Below are 20,970 nucleotides of genomic sequence, written 5' to 3' on the forward strand. Positions count from 1 at the left end.
GACCCGTTGGGGCGGCGCACCCACACCAGCGGTGCTGGCCGGCGAGCTCGTCACGGCGGCTGCTGGTCGGCGAGTTTTCATTAGAGTTTCTTAAATGTTCACAGGGACCCGATTGCGTTTCTTAAATGTTTGCAGGGATCTGCTTGCTTTTTTATGAGGAAGGGACACTGACATGTGGGCCCCACATGGCAGTTAACGGTCAAACAAACGGTCAAAGTGACGGTTCATTTAGCTGCGGGCTCCACCTGTCATAAACCCGATTAATTTTTTAGCAACGGGCATTTTGGGTTTTTTGAAACAGCCTACGCCGATTCTGGTAGTTATCAGTCACAAACAAAAAATTGGTAGTTTTTTGGAACCATAGGACGGAAAATGATAATTTTAAGCAATTTACTCCAGACTGTGCGACTTCTTCTTTCATTTGTTTTCTACTCCACGTAGATACAAAACGTCTGGCGTAGCAGACTGCGCGCCACCACGTCGACGCGGCACAGACGTCTCGGTGACGAGGGGTACGCACGTACATCATCGTCTGCCAGCAGTGACCGGGTTTCAAGTCAAATAGCCAGAGGCAATTTTCTTTCCGAAATGCTGAAAACCTCCTGGCGTCGGGGTTTTAGGCATGGCAAATCGAATGTTTTTACGACAATTCATATTGGTGCGATGATAGCGAATTTTAGTTTGCAAGCACACCAATTTTCTGGCAAGAAAATGAATTGAGCGACGGACATAATTTGTCATGAAAAACATCTAATTTGTCATGCCTAAAAATCCGACATTCATTGCATATTTGTGTCCATATTCTTTTGCCTTTTCTTTTTTCAGGAGACAGGTGAGCACGAATCACTTTGAAGAAACGAGCTACTCTTTTTCTTTATGAATCGCTTCTTTTTTGGTAAAACGCATGTTCAAATCACTTGGAAGGTACGAGCTGTTGGATTATAGATGAGTTTTGGGCCTAATTCATCTCTAAGTCTCATGAGGGTGCATGGCATGATGGTAAGTTTAGCATCACCTCACAAGATTGAGACGAGTAAAGACTCCTTTATAAGGGTTGCTCTTCCTCTTCCAGTGGGAGCTTGGGAGAGGAGTGGTACTCGTGCGCTCCTCCATCGTCCGCCACGCCCCCGCACGCGTCTCGTGTTTCGTGAATGAGCCGAGCTGAGCTTAGAGCTACGCCATGCTTGTGCTATATGTTTGCCGGACATAAACGCTTAATTAATCTCTTTGTCCTGCTTCTCGCGATCCAATCCTGCCGACCGCATGCACGGCCGGTCGGAAGAGCAGGCGTTCGGAACTCCGTCCTTTGCGATCCTGCACCGGAAGAAGGATGATAAGGTTTTTGGGGAGCGGCTCAACCCAACTGCTCACAGTTCGTCCTCGTCGCTGTCCATTGTTTCAAATACTTTCTCAATGACATGCTCAAGGATGACGCCGCCAAGAAGAAGGCCGCGGACGAAGCCGCCGCCGCCGCATAAAGCCTGGCCGATGGGAAGGTGTGATTCTTTCATCCCCTAGTTACTCATTCATGTGCTAGTCTGATATGTTGTGGTCATAGATGCCCTGGTTCTATGTTCTGTCCGGACCCACATGTTTAGATTTCAATATGAAATTCATACTCTTGTTGCCTTGTTCATGATTTACTTAGGGATTAAATCAACCGGAAAAGTGCTAATACATCCAACACGAGCTACTATTTATTGAAACATGCGAAATTTTTGAACTAAAGTCACGACACTTATTTTGGAATAGAGGGGGTAATTTTCTCCGTGATTACAAAAACATGAAAAGCATTTTTCCTCGGTTTGAAAACATAGATTAAGTTTCACCTCCCACTGACGATCCAGGCAAGAGCAACAACCCCCCGGTCCGATCTGCTCCCGCTAGTCTTTAACTATCGCGTCGTCATATCCCGGGGGCGGTTGCGTCGATAAACATTTTCTTTTGACACTTGGTGTTATCAAGTAGCACTGCATACGCCGCAGTCCCAATCAAGTTAAGTTAGTTTAGCAAAGCAAGCGCGAGGCAAACTGCTGTCATCGCGTGCCGCGGCGTTGAGTTGACAGCTGGTTACCGCGGCGACACGCAGGAATGACGCGGCGACGACATTCGGTTCGCTTGCCGCCACCCCCGTTGACACTGCATGAGAGGGGGGATACGGCGATGCCATCCATGTTTTGATTGGGACCTCGCTCGCTTAACTAACCAACCCGATAAGCCGCCACCCAAAGTCAGCTTCTCGAGCATCATCGCTGAGCGTATGTATAGGTTGACAACCTACGGCCTGGCTTTAAGATATTACTGTTAGTTATTATTTCGGTTGGAAGATAAACATGGAAGTAGTAGAATAGGCAAGTAGTATGAGGCTGCTTAGGCCTTGTACAATGAGAGATGCTTAGGAAGGTGCTTAGAAAAATAAACCGAGTTTTTCTGAGTACCGGTGCCTATTTTCACAGAAGAGACGCTTAGTTAAGCATCTATCCTGTGCAAATAAGCACCGATGCTCAAGGAAAGCCTGATTTATTTATCTAATTACCTTGCATTGTACAAGGCCTTAGAGGCGGCTCAGCCAGCCAGCCAGCGGCTTGCTGTTGCCAAGTGTCGTCGCGCGCACCCCAGCGGTTGGCGCACGACAGAGGAATGAATTGAATTTCCCGGGTAACTGTACATAATATCGCGCAAATACTTTAAAATTCCGGAGCTCCCAGTGATGACTACTCTATCCACATCACATTCTACTTTCCAGAAAGGACAGATGGGGCAACGGTATCATGACGTCCATCAGGGATTCTAGTGTAGAAGATACTACGGAATACATACAGGGCACCTGTGAGCGCCCAAGGCAAACTTCCAGGTTCCAGCACGGACATGGTTCTAAAACATGGGAGCAGTACAAATGGATGCACTATAGAAGAAGGATGGCAAACATTCCATGGCGCAATGCTCAACTGGTTCCCCACAAAACGACGTCTCGGAAAAATCGAGCGCCGGGTTGCACAGGATGATTATATGGAATTTGGCGCGGCTTACTGCCTTCCGGGAGCGGAAAAGAAACTAGAGCAGCAGTCAAAGAGCGCAACAGCACACCAGGCGGACTGAGCTACAAAATTACAAGAAGCTTGTTACCGCAATCGAAAGAAATCTCGTAACAGTAAAGAAAACCTCCCAAGGCAATAAGCCCAGGTTACTTACTTACCCAACCTTTATCTTCAGCTCAGCTGACAGTTCCCCAAGGAACAAGAAATAACCTACCATTGCTGCCTATGTCTAGAGATCTTGTTATACATCAGTTAGACAGGAGAAGGGGAAAAGGGCGCCAGGGCAAAATATTTATTCAAACTACTGTGCATAATAAAAGCCGTCACTCAACTCATGCGGGATGGAATGCACTTGCCATGAGATTATTACAGCGTGATTCGCGCACACACGCGCCAGTATGCTCCAGGGTGGAAAAGGGATCTTTCAAACACCCATATGTCTTTCACCAGCACCTGACACAATGATTCGCAGATGCCAAACATACATCAGGAGAATGCTTAGCCATGTAAGCCCAACCGTTCGATCGTCGTAAAGGTAATAAACGCACCACTGCTTGATATAACAAGCAGACAAGAAAAAAAACTGTCCCAAGTTCTCAACAGCATTCTAATATATACTTCTGCGTGATACATCATGGACGGGTGCAACCAAGTAATATATTTTCTCTACTTTGTTTTCATGGAATTTACGGAAACAGAAAGCAGCGGAATGTCGGTGAAGTGATGCCCCCAATGCAGTTACCTGACCGTAAGCAGCTATCAAATTAGATACATCGGGTTCAGGAAGTGAAACGTACTTGCCTAATAAGGTGGATTTCGATCAGTTTTAGTCAATCTAGTAAAGCTCGCATGGTAATCACAATTGTGGCAGACAATTAAATCATAAACTAGTCATTAACTGGTACTTCGCTAAATACAGTAGTTTTCAAAATCATGAACTAGGTACTAGCTAGTATTTGGTCAAATACGGTATTTTTTGTTCAGCGTGCAATTTTGACCCAACCTTGACTTCATGTGTACTTAATGCCAGCAAGCAGTCAGTGGGTGACCTGTGGCCAGGTGATAGAAGTATACACTCCTCCTGATATTTTATCTATCGGTCTTGATCACAGAAATGTTACTTGATATTTAGGTAATGGTAGATGTACCACTAAAGCAATGTAAAGGCATATGCAGAGGACATGCTGTGGAAAAAATTGCACGAGGAACTACTAAACATTTCGAAAAGAAAGTTCGAGGGCAAAGCCATGTACTTCATGTTTTTAATATCACATGTTTTACACCAAAATTTGAAATAATCTGACATGTTTAATTTACCTCCTTTGACTTGTCTCCTGACACAACCTCTCTTTTTGAATTATAGGCTTCAAATTTCTACAGGAAATATAATTGCAATAGTCAAGGGGTACACATACAAGGACAGAATAATATATAGTGCATATCCATGGTAGCAAACAAGCCATCTACTCGTAGCACAAAAGACAAAAAAACGAGAAACAGACACAGCCTAATAATGCAGTGTGATCAAACAAAAGAAACATATGGATACCCTAATAATACAATTATTAACAAAGTAAACTTACTATTATCAGTGCACCTTACGTTAGTGGACATTTTACAGTGCATGGCTTTTGATGCTTACAATATTACAGATCGTTGATATTAAGTCAAACCAAAGTGTCTGCCTTCTTTGAATGACGTAGACATCAGTGTTCTAGAAAAAAGAGAAAAGAACACATAGCATTTTCTTCAAAGGTCTTGGGGACATACCCTCTAAACTGTGTAGGCAGTCAGGCAGTACAAAATTACAAATACAAAACACTACATGCGAACAGGGTGAAGTGGCAGTTCAATGCTACATACTAGTTCAACATGAAAGAAAATACTTGATAACAACATGGGAGCTAGACTAGAAAACTAGGTCTTAGTATCAAGAACAACAATCTGAACATCACAGCAAGTTATGGAGTTTTACAGAAAGAAGACATAAATATAACATACACGTCTGTCATGCGTGTTCTCAAAAGAAAGAGGTGAAATATGTTCATTGGGAAAACAGAGAATACTTAAATACATGATGGGCATACAAGATTGACCTATAACCTTTGGAAAAAATAATAGGTATGGATAGAAAGCCAAAAAGGTGGACTTGTTCAACATCAAGCTAGCAATGTAAAAGTAGAGAAGAGACAAAATATAGTTGAACTGTACTGCATGACAAAAAGAAAACTACGAGCTTTACAGAATGAAACCTGCTTAGTGATGAACTCAAGCGTAAGCTGTACGTAAGCTTTGTTAAGGTCATTCTTATCAAGAGTAATCTGCAAAATAAACAAGACTTGACCAATTACCAGCTGACTTGGTTCAATCGTGACAATGCAGTATACAAATGTAAATGTTTACAAAAGATGATTTTTAGAGTTAGCATAATAGAAAAACAACAGATAGCTTACCATACGAGCCTTCAAAGTTCTTATGCTTACAGCAGGCTCCACCAATTCCCAGTGTACAGATTTCCACTTGGATTGTCTTTTCCTTATTTCATTTTTGACAGTCTGCAGAAAAAAGGAGAGGAAAGAATAAACGGCAAAGCCCCACAAAAGACATTGTCTGGCATCAATTCAGTAGGTGAAAGCTTACAGAATGCATATCATCTGTCAGAGCTTTCTGGAGAGATGGTATGTCTCCTCGTGCAATAAGCTTGTTAACCTGAATCCAAGGAAAGTGAACAATGTAGAGAGAGTTATTCCATGAAATAATTCATGTCATACAAATTCCATCATACCTGGCAATATCAGTAAGCACTTCAATTTGCATTGCCGCTTTTAAAATAATATAGAAGACTGGACACCATTTTCATTCGAAACTCAGAGGAAACAATCGAACTTGACTGATTAAAGAACAATTGTAAGATAGCAATAAAAGAAGGAAAATGTCTATCTCAGTAAATCATGTCATTGAAAGGAATTCCATGACAAACTAAGAATTAACTGGGTGGGCATGCAATCGCTCTATGGCACATAGTTGAAACCACTGACAAATCATGCAACTCAACCACAAAAAATATAATCAAAACCAACAACAACAATAACAACAACAACAAAGCCTTTAGTCCCAAACAAGTTGGGGTAGGCTAGAGGTGAAACCCATAAGATCTCGTGACCAACTCATGGTTCTGGCACATGTCCATGGCTAGTTCATGGCTAGTTCTTTCGTGACACTCCAATCCTTCAGATCTCTCTTTACGGACTCCTCCCATGTCAAATTCGGTCTACCCTGACCTCTCTTGACATTATCAGCACGCTTTAGCCATCCGCTATGCACTGGAGCTTCTGGAGGCCTGCGCTGAATATGCCCAAACCATCTCAGACGATGTTGGACAAGCTTCTCTTCAATCGGAGCTAACCCAACTCTCTCTCGTAAAAAACATAATCAGAACCAAGGTTGTTATTATAACTAGCTAATTGCCCCATGCGTAGCTACAGATTTCACCAATATATTCGTGCTAAAAACAAACCTGTTTCATTTTGAATAATAGTTGTCTGTTTCAATGCTTACACTTCTAAATATGATTTCTTGGGTTTGTTGAAGTTGCAGAGGTTGTTCAGTTTGTTAAGGAAATAAAGGAAAGAACTATGAGAATGTCATGAGGTTGTTTAGCGTGAGAAAATTGGGCCTACATGTTAGTGCTGAATATTTGGAAGGAGAGGGACTGTGGTTTTGTGGATGGGGGGTGTGAGAAAAGGGGTGGTGTGACACCACCAGGCACTCACCACTAACTCCCATTTATGTAATAGTAAAGATATATATAACACAATGTGTTGAAGTGTTTAGTAACTAGCACAAACAACGACCCGTAACCATAAAGCCTATAGATCAGTAATTTCAAAATTTGGTTCGCAAACACAACAGTTTGTAACAAGTCTAGCATATATTGATATGGATCTATGTAGGAGAAATGGGAATGCAGACAGATGTTTATACAGAGCATTCAAATGCAATAATACTTGGTTGTCCCCTTAGCAGTGATTTTCTCTGGTAAGGATTCTGCAGTGTGATTTTACTTGTTTGGAGTTCATACAAATATTTTGCAAGTAACAACTCTCATGATCTCATCTTCCCTTATTAGATCACCAATCATGAAAACCTTAAACCCATGCCAATGCAATCTACCTCCTTAAATTGTACTTCCTCTGTAAACTAATATAAGACGTTTTAGATCACTAAAGAGTGATCTAAAAAGCCTTATATTAGTTTACAGAGGGAATACAACTTAATTCCATGTAATCAATGTGTCATACCTCCTTGTATATATTAAACGCTTGCTCCTGGAACTGTTTTTTGTTATATCCGATTTTCTTCCTCAACTTTGACACAGTAAATGCATTCATGAACTGTCAAGTAAAAAAACCCAATAACTCAGCACATGATTCATGACAGACGGTAGCACAAAAGAAAAACAGCATTAATTAAGTCAAATATCTTGTGATCAACACAGGGAGCAAGCAAATACAAGAAAGAGATTATTGATGAGGATGAAAAGTAAGCAATATATCCATCAGTAAAAGGCCCAAACGGTTTCCTCCTATGTGGTATTGCACCATTATTGTAATATGGAAATTTAAAATAGAAAAGAACACAGTAACATGCACCTATATCAAAGGGTATATCAAAATCAACTCTAAAATTATGGTAAATATCTCATGTCTTCTATTCACATGTAAATAAGAACTATTGTGACTTGGTTCTCTCAATGTTGGTGCATTGGTGCCAATGCAGTCAACAACCAATGTGCTCCCAACAATGGAAAGTAACCTCTTAGATTTCTAAACATGAAGGGTAACAATACTCAAATTTGCTCCAGATAACAAAGGTTGAAATATTGTAACAAGGAAAAAAAATGGAACTTGATTTCTCATTGCAGCAGTTTTCCCAGTCAAGAAAGCCAGTACCTGCAGAATAGCATCCTCTTTTGTTCTACTCCAGCCACTTGGTGTAAACAATCTAAGTCAAAAAATAATAGTTATGAACTTATGATGATGATAAAGATTTTATCATGCACTGGGGAAGTTTGTTATGGGGCATTCAATAAAGGAACTGTGAGTTTGAACCTTAGGCATCAATTTTAAATGGTCAGTCCTGAACAACTAACAGATGGATCGGTCTTGCGAAGAAAAATCTCTCCACAACAACCAGAGAGGGCATTGACTACCATATACTCCCTCCGTTCCAAAATAGATGACCCAACTTTATACTAACTTTGTACTAAAGTTAGTATAAAGTTGGGTCATCTATTTGGAACGGAGGGAGTATATACATAATGATCCAAGTCAAATTAATTATAGAGAGTCAACATCTGCACTGGAATTCAACCTTTTCCAAAATGGGATAGGTTCCGGGACACGGTATGGCTCAAAAACAAAACCAGGGCTCGGCATGTCAGCTTTCAAAGCAACCTGCACATACATATACACAGAGCCACTACAGTTAACAGAATACTCCTCCAACTTAAAAAGAATCAAAATGGCAAATTAATGCCCTCGCACCTTGTAACCACCAAAAGAAACGCCTTCGGACAGGGATGGTGGTTTTGGGGCTGCTCCTGCTCCTGACGACATTGGTCTTGCATGATTTAGGTGGACTGCAAGCTCTAGAATCTGCAGAAATGCAACCAACGCGAATTTGTAAACCGAATCGAATATCGGACATTGTAGGCAAAAACGTTGCAGATTCACCAAAAAAAGTGAACTTGAGTACTCGAACCTGCGCGGTGTGGACATGCGACGGCCCTCCAAACTTGCCAGAAATCACGCCGCCGCCATTGTATGCTAAGCTTGCAAAGCCTAAAGATTAAACAAACCCACACACACAAAAAATGAATGAAATGAAGCCGGAGAGGAACTGAAAGAGGCAAAGTGGCAAACCATATCAGTCGCGCACCTCTTACAGATGTATTCGCGTGGATCAGAGCTAAAGATCGGGAAACGGTGGCATAGTGATCTCTGCAACGGAAGCGAGAAGGAGAAGGGTAAGAATTATCGGATTCGCATTATGGATGGAGAGCGAGATCTAGACTGAACGGAGAATGGAGGAGGAAGACGCAAGGGGTTACGGCGGCAGCGGCGGAGGCAGGTGGAGAGGCCGGTGAAGGCGGCGGACCAGCGACTGGCCGAGGCGGGCCAGAGACATCGGCGAGGTTTCTTCTCCGCGACGGCGCCGGCGACGGGGGTTGGGGAGGTGCGAGGAGCGGGACGGAAGTGGGCGGCGAGGGTTTAGAAAGGGGATAGGGAATTAACTGACAGAACGACAAACCACTAGTCACTAGATATGATCAACTGATTTCGTCCCTCCATTGTGAAATCAACGCCTGGGATGCAAACGAATTGTTTGCTTGATATGTATTCTGCTTGGTACTTGAATAAAGTGTGTGCACTCACCCCTCATATCCATTCCTCTCAATGATGATGGAATCGGCGGGCGGTTGTTGGCGGTGCTCAAAGACTTCGCGGCAAGGGCAGCACATCCGGAGGTGACCGTGCATTTCTCCTCGTGTATCCTCTGTTTCTATTTCTCAGCGCCGTTCACCGTTCCTCTCATCGGCGCACATGATTTTGTGGAGGAGAGAGGTTAGGTCACGGGGTCCTGGTAAGCACCGGGATTAGCTCGACGTGGTCGATTTTCAATGGAGCGTTTGTAATCGTTGTCCGCGTGGGTCATTCTGGGTTGAATACGTGCAGGGCAAGAGGGAGAGTGGAATATTGTGTTTTCTTAGTGTGTGTGTGTGTGGGGGGGGGGGGGGGGCAGGGGGCTTGGACATCCAAAGCATTTTCAATAACGTCCTCATGTGATTTTTTGGAGGGGGTTGAGCGAGTGATGAAGTTTTTTGGCTAATTTTGGGGGATGGGGTTTTTTGTGGCGATTTTTGGGTGATTTTCTGGGGGCGGATTTTGGAAGAAAAAACAAATTAACACCAACCCTCTTCACTTTTGCTGTATGATGTAGCGAATTGACTAGATGATTTGGGTCCATTCCTGTTTTTTTAGTTACCCTCTTGCTGCAATAATGTTACATTGTCTACATAAATTTTCCCAAACAGTACACAAATCCCTGCCAAATAATGTTACATAAATTACCTATAGTTGTATTGGATTTAACAGGGAGTTGCATCACAGGTACTCCCACTGTAAACTTTACAAAGGGAGTACTAGGCATGGAGCTTTAATTTTCCAGGGGAGTGTTTTTGGACTTACCATGGCAGTTGCGTTGGATTTCACCAGGGATTTTACCAGTGATGTAGTAGGCAAATTACCAAGCATAGTTTACAAATATCTTGTTCTATACACAATTACCATTGTTGTATGCAAGTTACCAGGCATGTATTCATCCATCCCAAAATAGTACAAAGTTGCACTAAGGTTAAGACCGTTATTTTGGGACGAAGGGAGTATTTAGCAAAATTACCATAATTCATGTATATTAGTCATCATGTACATGAAAGCGCAGTTGCCTTTTTTGTTTTGTATTGCGCTGTGATTGATACTTCAAGATAAAAAAGTTCACCAATAGTACATAGTTTTTTTTTTCAAATTTCATTTGTAGATATCAGGTTTTTGTATCATAGTCCCCCATGCATGTCCCTGCATTATTATGTACACAATACATTTACTAACAAAAATTACCAATACTGTATGATCACTGAAGTTATTGGCAATGTTCTATCAAAATGACCACAATAGAGATAAATCTGGTAACAGTAAAGTAAACTACCAAATGCAGTATGCCCAAGTTGCTTCCCTAGCTAATACGGGACAAGACTTGTATCTTCAGCTGACAATTCCCCAAGGAACAAGAAAAAACCTACCATTACTGTTTTCATAAGCATGTCTGTAGATCTTCGTTAGACAGTCAGTTAGACAGGCAAAAAAGGGCGGCAGGGCAAAATATTTATTCAAACTGCTGCGCATAACAAAAGCCATCCTTCAGATCATTCAGGAAGGAACCAAGAGATTATCACAATGTGATTCGCCCACACACACGCCAGTATGCTCCAGGGTGGAAAAGGGATCTTTCAAACACCCATATGTCTTTCACCAGTACCTACACAATGATTTGCAGATGCCAAACGTACATCACGAGATTGTTTTGCCAAGCAAGCCCAACTGTTCGACTGTCGTAAAGGTATTACTTAGCACTCCCTCCGTAAAGAAATATAAGAGCGTTTAGATCACTACTTTAGTGATCTAAAGTAGTGATCTAAACGCTCTTATATTTCTTTACTGAGGGAGTATATTACAGATATCAGTAAAGCAGTGGGATGTAGGTAAAGGTAATGCCCCCCAATGTTCAAATACCTGGCTGTAAGCAGCTATTTAATATAAAGACGTCGATTTACAGGTTATTATATCAAACTAGATACTTCAGGAAGCACACTTGCCTAATAAGGTCGCATAGCAATCACAATTGTGACAGACAACAAAATCATGGACTAGTTATTGACTGGTACTTGGCCAAATACAGTAATTTTCCAAATCATGAACTATTACTAGCTACTCCCTCCGTTCCATAATTCTTGTCATGGTTTTAGTTCAAATTATGGAACGGAGGGAGTAGTACATGGCTAAATACGGTAGTTTCCGTTCAGTCTGTATTCTGGCTTCCAGCATGCTAACGATATGGAATGTTGATCCAGTTTTGACTCATGTGTACTTAATGTCAGCAAGCGGTCGGTGGACAACTAGTGGCCAGAAGATAAAGGTGTACACTCTTCCTGATATTTTACCCTTTCGTCTTGATCACAGAAATGTGACATGATATTAAGGTAATGATAGATGTACCACTAAAGCAATGTAAAGAGCATGTGCAGACATATTGTGGATAAAACTGGCCAATTGCACGAGGAACTATTAACGTTTCAAAAATAAAGTGCAAGCCATTTGAGGGCAAAGCCATATACTTCATGCTTTTAATATCACATATTTTACACCAAATTTCGAAATAATGTGACGTTTAATTTACCTCCTTTGACTTGTCCCCTGACACAACCTCTCCTTTTGAATTATAGGCTTCAAATTTCTACAGGAAATATAATTGAAATGGTCAAGGGTGCTGCATACTAGTTCAACATGAAATAAAATACTTGGTAACAATATGGTAGCTAGACTAGAATACAAGGTCTTAGTATCAACTACAACAATCTGAACATCACAGCAAGTAATGGAGTTTACAGAAAGAAGACATAAATATCAAAACATACACATCTGACATGTGTGTTCTCAAAAGAAGAGGTGAATATGTTCATTGTGAAGACATAGACTAGAACTTAAATACATGACGGACATACAAGATTGACCTAGCCTTTGGAAAAAATAATAGGTATGGATAGAAAGCCAAAAAGATGAATTTGTTCAACATCCAGTCAGCAATTTAAAAGTAAGGAGGGAACAAAATATAGTTGAGTTGTACTGCATCACACATAAAAAACTTGAACTTTACAGAATGAAACCTGCTTAGTGACGAACTCAAGCGTAAGCTGTATGAAAGCTTTGTCAAGGTCATTCTTATCAAGACCAATCTGCAAAATAAAAAGAGTTGACCAATTACCAACTGGCTTGGTTCAATCGTGACAATACATCATACAGATGTAAATGTGTGAAAAAGATGACTTTTAGAGCTAACAGGATAGAAAAACAACAGATAGCTTACCATACGAGCCCTCAAAGTTCTTATGCTTACAGCAGGCTCCACCAATTCCAAGTGTACAGATTTCCACTTGGATTCTCTTCTCTTTATTTCATTTTTAACAGTCTTCAGGAAAAGGAAGAGAGTAAAGAATGAACACCAAAGCCCCGCACAAGACATTATCTGACATCAATTCAGTAGGTGAAAGCTTACAGAATGCATACTGTCCGTCAGAGCTTTCCGGAGAGATGATGTGTCTCCTTGTGCCATAAGCTTGTTAACCTGGATCCAAGGAAAGGGAACAATGTAGACAGAGTTATTCCATGAACTAATTCATGTCATGGAAAACCCATCATACCTAGAAATATCAGTAAGCACTTCAATTTGCATTAGGGCTTTTAAATAATACTCCCTCCATCCCTTTATGTAAGGTACTAAGACGTATTATTTTTGGCGAGCTGACCAAGGCACGGAAATATAGAGAATTCAGGACGAAATTGCCATTGGCTAATTCGGTGGTTAGCAGCAGGTAAATCAATTAGGTGGACCGGATCCAGCAATTTGATTGTGTGTGCAGAATTCCTGCTCGCCTTGCATGCCCATGCACACGGTAAAGATTAGACGTGCAGATTTTCTTCCTGACTAACGATTGGAAGGTTGGCTCGCATGATCTTCTTTCCCAAATAACGGCTAGAGATATGTTTTCTAACTGATTCTTACATGAGGTTGGCTTGTACGTGATTTTTATTCTAGGGGAGGTTGGCCTGTATGGTGTGGTGGAAGGGTAAAAGCTGAATTCTGGGGAATTAGAAGAATTATACCTTACATTATTAAATTTTAGCAAAAAAATAAATACATCTTATATAAAGGAACAGAGGGAGTATAGAAGGCTGGACACCATATTCTTTCAAAACCCAGAAGAAATAATCATACATAACTGATTAAAGAAGAAATCTTAGGTGGAAATAGAAGGAAGAAATATTTCTATGACAAACTAAGAATTAAACTGGGTGGACATGCAATCGATGTATGGCAGATAGTTGAAACCATTGTGACAAATCATGCAACTCATCCACAGAAATATAATCAGAACCAAGGTTGTTATTATAAATAGCTAATTGCCCCATGCGTTGCTACAGATTTCACAAATATATTCATGCTTAAAAAATAAACCTGTTTCATTTAGAATAGTAATTGTCCGTTTCAATTCTTACACTTTACAAATGATTTCCTGGGTTTGTTGAAGTTGCATAGGTTGTTCAGTTTGTTAAGGAAATAAAGAAAAGAACTATGAGATGGTCATGAGGTTGTATAGCATGAGGATATTGGGCCTACATGTCGGTGCTGAATATTTGGAAGGAAGACTGTAGTTTCGTGGATGCAGGGTGTGAGGAAAGGAGGGGTGTGACACCACCAGGCACTCACCACTAACTCCCATTTATAGTAAAGATAAATAGTACATTGTGTTTGAAGTGTTTGGCAACTAGCACTAGCAACAAGACCCATAACCATAAAGCCTACAGATCAGTAATTTCAACAGTTGGTTCCCAAGCACAATTGTTCATACCAAATCTAGCATATATTGATATGGATCTATGTAGGTGAAATGGGATTGCAGACAGATATTTATACAAAGCATTCAAATGCAACAATACTTGGTAGTCCCCTTAGCAATGATTTTCCCTGGTAAGGATTCTGCAGTGTGATTTTACTTATTAGATCACCAATATTTTGCAAGTAACAACTCTCATGATCTCATCTTCCCTTATTAGATCACCAATCATGAAAACCTTAAACCCATGCCAATGCAACCTAACTCCTTAAAATTTGTACAACTTAATTCCATGTAATGAATGTGTCATACCTCCTTGTATATATTAAACGCTTGATCGTAGAACTGTTTTTTGGTATATCCGGTTTTCTTCCTCAACCTTGACACAGCATATGCATTCTTCATCTGTCAAGTAAAAAACCCAACTACTCAACACATGATTCACTACAGACGGTAGCACAAAAGAAGAGCTGCATTAATTAAGTCAAATATCTTAAGATCAGCACAGGGAGCAAGCAAATACTAGAAAGAGATTATTGATGAGAATCGGAAGTAGGAAATATATCCATCAGTAAAAGGCCGAAACGGTTTCCTCCTATGTAGTATTACATCATTATTATAACATGGAAATTTTAAAATAGAAAATAACACAGTAGCATGCACCTGTATCCAAGAGTATATCATGAGTTATGGTAAATATCTCATGTCTTTCTATTCTCATGTAAGAATTATTTTGACTGGTAATGAAAAATGCAGTAGTGAACTTGATTGTCTCAATGTTGGCGCATTGGTGTCAATGCAGTCAAAAAACAATGCGCTCCCAACAATGAGAAGTAACATCTTAGATTTCTAAACATGTAGGGTAACAGTACTGAAATTAGTCTCAAGATAACAAATACTGAAATATTGTAACAAGTTAAAAATGGAACTCGATTTCTCGTTACAGCAGTTTCCCAAGACAAAAAAGTTAGTACCTCCAGAATAACATCCTCCTTTGTTCTAGTCCAGCCACTTCGTGTAAACAATCTAAGTCAAAGAAAAATTAGTTATGATGATGATGATGAAGATTTTATCATGCATTGGGCAGTTTGTTATGGGGCATTCAATTAAACTGAGTTTGAACCTTAGGCATCAATTTTAAATGGTCAGTCCTGGACAACTAACAGATGGATCGGTTTTGCGAAGAAAAACCTCCTCACAGAAACCAGAGAGGTCATTGACTACCATATAGGCATATACATAATGATCTATGAGAAATGAATTACAGAGAGTCAATATCTGCACTGGAATTCAACCTTTTCCAAAACGGGATAGGTTCCCGGACACAGTATGGCTCATAAACAAAACCAGGGCTCATCATGAAAACTTTCAAACCAACCTGCACATACATATACACAAAGGCACTACAGTTAACAGAATACTTGTCCAACTTAAAAATAATGAAAATGGAAAATCAATGTGCTTGCACCTTTTTAGCACCAACAGGAACGCCTTTGGACACTGACGGTGGCGTCACCGGTGCTCCTGATGGCGTTGGCCCTGCCGGTGCCGGTGCCACAGCTCCTGATGACATTTGTCTTGCATGATTTAGGTGAACTACGAGCTCCAGAACCTGCAGAAATGCAACCAACGCGAATTTGTAACCCAAATCAAGTATCAGACCTTGTAAGAAAAAACGTTTTAGATTCACCAAAAAAGTGAACTTTAGTACACAAACCTGAACAGCGTGCAGAGGCGACGGACCTCCAAACTTGCCAGCAATCAAGCCGCCGCCGTTGTATGTTAAGCTTGAAAAACCTAAAGATTAAACGCACACACACAAAAACTGATTGAAATGAAGCCCATAGAGGAACTGGAAGAGGGGTGAAACAAACAGCAGGCAGCCATATCAGTCGCGCACCTCTTACAGATGTATTCGCGTGGATCAGAGCTAAAGATCGGGAAACGGCGGCATGGTGGTCTCTGCAGCCGAAGCGATAAAGAAGAGGGTAAGAATTATCGGATTCACATTGTGGAGAGCGAGATCTAGACCGGACGGGGAATGGAGGGGGAGGACGCGAGGGGTTACGTCGGCGGCGCTGGAGGCAGGTGGAGAGGCCGGTGGAGGCGGCGGATCAGCGACTGGCCGAGGCGGGCCAGAGACATCGGCAAAGTTTCTTCTCCGCGACGGCGACGGCGACGGGGGTGGGGAGGTGCGAGGAGCGGGACGGAACTGGGCGGCGAGGGTTTAGGAAGGGGCGAGAGAATGAAGAATGAACTGACAGAACGGCGAAACCAGTGAAAAATCACAAAATTGGCCCTTTGGCCAAAGTTCAGCACAAAATGAACCCTTTTTCAAAATATTTCATAGAATGGCCCTTTCTTCATGGCCCCCGCATCCGGGGCGCCATGCTAGACATCATAATGCCCCTGTCAAGGGCGCCATGTCGCGGCGCTGATCAGCCATGTCGGTGCGCCTGGGCCTATCTGTGGTTGCATGACGCCCCAGGGGCGGGCCGCTATGGGCGTGACCATGACGCCCTGGATGGGGGCGCCATGCCCCTTCGATGAAATTACCCCTGCCGCCACGATTCCCTACAGAGAGAGACAGAGGCTCGTCTCTGTTCTTCCTCTCATCGCCCAGCCCGCGGCCCCTCCCTTCCTTCCTCCAAATCCGCGGCCAAGAAGGACAGATCGAAGGGGAAAACCGGTGGATCTTCTTCCCCTCCTAATCCTCTAGGTAATCCCCCAACTTTCTCCTCTTTTTATTGGTTAATTTTGTTGCATTCACCCCATGTGTAGAAACCCTAGTTCATCCCCTTTTTCAAAATTTGCTGATATTTGCATTTGTATTAGAAATGTATGGGTAGGTATATGTATGGTATGATTAGTATTTGGTACATAGATAATAGAAGGTTGTGTGCAAATGTGTGTATGCATATTCACTTGTATGGATGATTTGGCTTAGGTATAGATTTGTAGTTGTATGTATCCATTTGTTGTATGGATATGGATATTTGCACCATGGTTTTATGTTTATATTTCCATTACTCTGGATATTTACAAATGAAAAGGAGGCTTACGATGTACATTGTAATTTTGTAGGATGGCTTCTCTTATCCATCCATCGTACGATCTACTTCATCGTGCACGGTTCATGGCAGATGAAAGAAGGGTTTTTGATGAGCTTCACTTGAGGTCTGGTGCAGTTCATGAGAAGATGGAATATGATGAGCGATACACAGAGTATATCTGGAAGACTGGGCTTCTCCCATTTGTCTCACTCGTGTCTCGTTCGATGCCAAAGATGAATCCTTGTGCGATCACGGCACTAGTTGACCGATGGCGCCCTGAGACGCATGCTTTCCACTTCTTTGCTAGAGAGATGACGGTGACTTTGCAGGATGTTACAGATCACTGGACTTCCTATCAAAGGAGAGCCTATTTGTTTTTGCACAGATTCAGAGGGATGGCATGAGACTATGGTGGGACTCATTGGGAAGGAGCCGGGGGTGCAAGGGAAGTCCGCCGGTGCAAGTTATCATTGGATTGCTGGGAACTTTAGGAAGTGCCCGGATGATGTTGATGATGAAACGGTGCGACAGTATTGCAGGGCATACTTATGGTATGTAGTCAGCCGGACTCTTTTCTCGGATGGCACGCGCGTGAATGCTTCCTTTATGTGGTTAAAGTTGTTTGCTGGGTGGGAACATGGACTGAGTTGGGGTACGGCAGCACTAGCTTATTTGTATCGGCAGGTAACTAGTTTTGCATAGTATCTTAACAATGTAGATATTTTATATGGTTTGTACTGACATATCTACTATTTGTGTGTAGTTGGACGAGGCTTGCGGTAGGGGCGTGGATCCAAAGAACACCGCCAAGGCAAAGGAAGCCAACATCGGTGGTCCCATGCTTCTCTTGTCGGTCTGGAGTTGGAAACGCTTGCCAGTTGGGCGGCCAACGCCTGCGGGTCTTGGTTATGAGCCATGGGATGATCATGATGACCCGGACCGTATGCCTACATGGGCATATAAGTGGGACAAGGTTGAAGGTTTTGTTGGCAATTCAAAGACCATGTATTTGCACTATTGCAACGAGCTCGACATCATGACCCCAGAGCAGGTTAGTTTGTTGACTGTGTTGCCCCTTCGGTTTTCCAAAAATCATAGTAAGCATCTATTTTATTATTTGACGCTACAGGTGACCTAGGAGCCATACGGAACGGCGGGCAATATTGGCAGAAGTCTCACTTTCAGATTGAACCGAAAGTGTTATGAAGAAGCAAACCTATGGCGGATGTGTTGCCATTGATTTGTTACTATGTCGTTGAGTTTCATCAGCCACATCGGGTTATGACACAGTTTGGCTTATATCAGGAGACCCTGCCAAAGTACAAGGACACTTCGATACATCTGCATAGGTAAATGCTTAATACTACTTGAAGGTATTATTTTCATTGTTTCACGCTACTAACGAACATGATGATAGAGGCGAGAGTGTCCCGATGTTTCGATGAGATAGCTATCGTTTTCTGAGGGAGTCAACTTTGACGATCCAACTACGAACGTGCGAAGACGTCGCGCCTTAGCAATCGCTAGACCAACTTCCGAGGGGTTATTACGCCAGAGCACGATCAACCTGACCACGAGGGTCTATTTCCTGCGAGCAAACGAAGAACAAGCAAGAAACTGAGATTGCAATCTGGATATTGTGAATAAAAGAGGAAAGCTTTATTAATGAAGCTGGGGTTCTGTGACGTCTTGGTCTGGTCGTTGAACACAAACGAAGTACGCGAAGTTGCAGCTATGGCGAACTTTTAATCTAAACAAAACCCAAAGTCTAAATGATGCCCTAAGGGCTGTATATATGGAGGAAGAGGGGGGAATTCCGTGGCCCTTGGAGGAGGGGTCCGAAACCAACCCCAACTCTTGTTTCCCCACACATACGGACTCTAAAAACAGCCTATATTCAAGTATTTCGAAAATACATGGGCCTGGACCAAAAATAAGGTGACGCAGCATCTAGAATAGCCTCTGGACGAAAATTATGAAGTGGCATCTTGTATATTTCGTCCAAGGCTTCATGCACTCATTATGGTGGCTTCAAAGTCCTGAAATCGTCACTTGAAACTCTGTTCTTGTCTCCCTTGTGCATGCCATCAACTCCATGCTTGTTCTTGCTCCAATGTTCATCCTTCTACAAGCTAGGCCCTTCATTTGTAAGCAAAACAAATGTATCCAATTTAGGTAGCATCATATTCTCATGAACATTAGAATCATTACCAAGAAACGAAAGTACCTGGTAATTTAATTGGCGTGCGTGAGCTCTAGTAATCGGTCCAGTATGTATAGTAGTAGGGGCTGTGGGTGTAACAATGGTATTGATGTCCTCATCATCCTCCCTTTCTTGAAATGAAGTCGTCCTCGACGGAAGCTCATCTTCCTCACCCAAATAAGGCTTCAAATCTGCAATGTTAAAAGTGGGACTAACCCCAAAATTTGCAGGCAGCTCAAGTTTATATGCATTATCGTTTATTTTCTCTAACACCTTAAAAGGACCATCAATACGTGACATTAGCTTTGATTTGCGCAAATCAGGAAATCTATCCTTACGCAAATGTAACCAAATAAGATCTCCAGGTGCAAACACAACATGTTTTCTACCCTTATCTCCAGCAAGTTTATATTTAGCATTCATACGCTCAATGTTTTCCTTAATTAATTCATGCATTTTTACAATCAATTTAGCACGTTGTTTAGCATCAAAATTAACCTTCTCCGAAGATGGAAGAGGCAACAAATCAATAGGTGCATGAGGTAGGAAACCATACACAATTTCAAAAGGGCACATCTTAGTAGTAGAATGCAATGAACGATTATAAGCAAATTCAATATGAGGCAAGCATTCTTCCCACGTTTTCTTATTATTCTTCAAAATAGCCCTAAGCATAGTAGACAATGTTCTATTGACTACTTCAGTTTGTCCATCAGTTTAGGGGTGACAACTAGTACTAAAAAGCAGTTTAGTCCCCAACTTAGCCCATAAACATCTCCAAAAGTGGCTAAGAAATTTAGTATCATGATCTGAAACAATAGTATTTGGCACACCATGCAAGCGAATAATTTCACGAAAGAACAAATCAGCAACATTAACAGCATCATCGCTTTTATGAAATGGTATAAAGTGTGCCATTTTTTAGAACCTATCCACGACAACAAATATGCTATCCCTCCCCTTCTTTGTTCGAGGTAAACCTAAAACAAAGTCCATAGATATATCCTTCCAAGGAACACTAGGTACAGGCAAAGGCATATATAAACCATGAGGATTGAGTCGTGACTTAGCTTTTTGACATGTAGTGCAGCGAGCAACAAAACGCTCAACATCCCGTCTCATCTTTGGCCAAAAGAAATGTGTAGCAAGTATATCCTCCATCTTCTTCACGCCAAAGTGTCCCATTAGTCCTCCTCCATGCGCCTCCTGCAACAACAAAAGACGAACGGAGCTAGCTGGAATGCATAGCTTGTTAGCACGAAACACAAATCCATCGTTAACGACGAACTTGTTCCCTGTTCTACCTTCTTTACAATTCTGCAATACATCTTTAAATTCAGCAGCATGCACATATTGATCTTTGATGGTTTCCAAACCAAATATTTTAAAGTCAAGTTGTGAAAGCATAGTATAACGACGAGACAATGCATCAGCAATAACATTTTC

The 20,970-nt window shown here is 41.7% G+C and overlaps 2 protein-coding genes across 7 annotated transcripts; both read right to left on the reverse strand.

Annotated features, from left to right (window-relative positions):
- Positions 1 to 2,669: 2,669 nt before the first annotated feature.
- On the reverse strand, positions 2,670 to 9,396 carry LOC123051826 (39S ribosomal protein L45, mitochondrial). 6 transcript variants are annotated; one of them, XR_006424314.1, is made up of 13 exons: positions 9,151 to 9,396; positions 8,979 to 9,040; positions 8,802 to 8,881; positions 8,585 to 8,695; positions 8,412 to 8,494; positions 7,991 to 8,042; positions 7,340 to 7,432; positions 5,679 to 5,747; positions 5,492 to 5,593; positions 5,291 to 5,359; positions 4,356 to 4,412; positions 3,197 to 3,491; positions 2,670 to 3,095 (listed from the first exon to the last, which is right to left on the reverse strand). XR_006424314.1 is itself a non-coding variant. In XM_044474805.1 (12 exons), the coding sequence occupies exons 1-12, from the start codon at positions 9,225 to 9,227 to the stop codon at positions 3,405 to 3,407; spliced, it is 942 nt and encodes a 313-aa protein (XP_044330740.1). In that variant the 5' UTR covers positions 9,228 to 9,396; the 3' UTR covers positions 2,670 to 3,404. The 6 variants fall into 6 exon arrangements, 2 of the variants coding, with proteins under 2 accessions (XP_044330740.1, XP_044330739.1); XR_006424312.1 differs by having other exon boundaries at positions 2,670 to 3,100; XR_006424315.1 differs by having other exon boundaries at positions 3,193 to 3,491.
- Positions 9,397 to 10,723: 1,327 nt separating this feature from the next.
- LOC123051828 (uncharacterized) lies at positions 10,724 to 16,561 on the reverse strand. The gene is made up of 12 exons (XM_044474806.1): positions 16,337 to 16,561; positions 16,169 to 16,230; positions 15,986 to 16,065; positions 15,737 to 15,880; positions 15,564 to 15,646; positions 15,243 to 15,294; positions 14,581 to 14,673; positions 12,930 to 12,998; positions 12,741 to 12,842; positions 12,541 to 12,609; positions 12,054 to 12,110; positions 10,724 to 11,135 (listed from the first exon to the last, which is right to left on the reverse strand). Exons 1-12 carry the CDS (start codon positions 16,411 to 16,413, stop codon positions 11,049 to 11,051), a joined length of 975 nt encoding a protein of 324 aa, XP_044330741.1. The 5' UTR covers positions 16,414 to 16,561; the 3' UTR covers positions 10,724 to 11,048.
- Between the last annotated feature and the right edge of the window lie 4,409 nt (positions 16,562 to 20,970).

The sequence above is a fragment of the Triticum aestivum genome, chromosome 2D (genome assembly GCF_018294505.1).
Source record: "Triticum aestivum cultivar Chinese Spring chromosome 2D, IWGSC CS RefSeq v2.1, whole genome shotgun sequence".
NCBI lineage: Eukaryota > Viridiplantae > Streptophyta > Magnoliopsida > Poales > Poaceae > Triticum > Triticum aestivum.

Excerpts from the sequence above, each read along its gene's own strand:
- LOC123051826 (XM_044474804.1), bottom strand. The coding sequence starts at position 9,227 with ATGTCTCTGGCCCGCCTCGGCCAGTCGCTGGTCCGCCGCCTTCACCGG. Across the intron at positions 8,043-8,411 it reads CCTATCCCATTTTGGAAAAG|ATTGTTTACACCAAGTGGCT; the intron begins GTTGAATTCCAG and ends TTTTTGACTTAG. Across the intron at positions 5,594-5,678 it reads TGACAGATGATATGCATTCT|ACTGTCAAAAATGAAATAAG; the intron begins GTAAGCTTTCAC and ends TTTTTTCTGCAG.
- LOC123051828 (XM_044474806.1), bottom strand. The coding sequence starts at position 16,413 with ATGTCTCTGGCCCGCCTCGGCCAGTCGCTGATCCGCCGCCTCCACCGG. Across the intron at positions 15,295-15,563 it reads CCTATCCCGTTTTGGAAAAG|ATTGTTTACACGAAGTGGCT; the intron begins GTTGAATTCCAG and ends TCTTTGACTTAG. Across the intron at positions 12,111-12,540 it reads TTGAGTTCGTCACTAAGCAG|AAATTTGAAGCCTATAATTC; the intron begins GTTTCATTCTGT and ends TATTTCCTGTAG.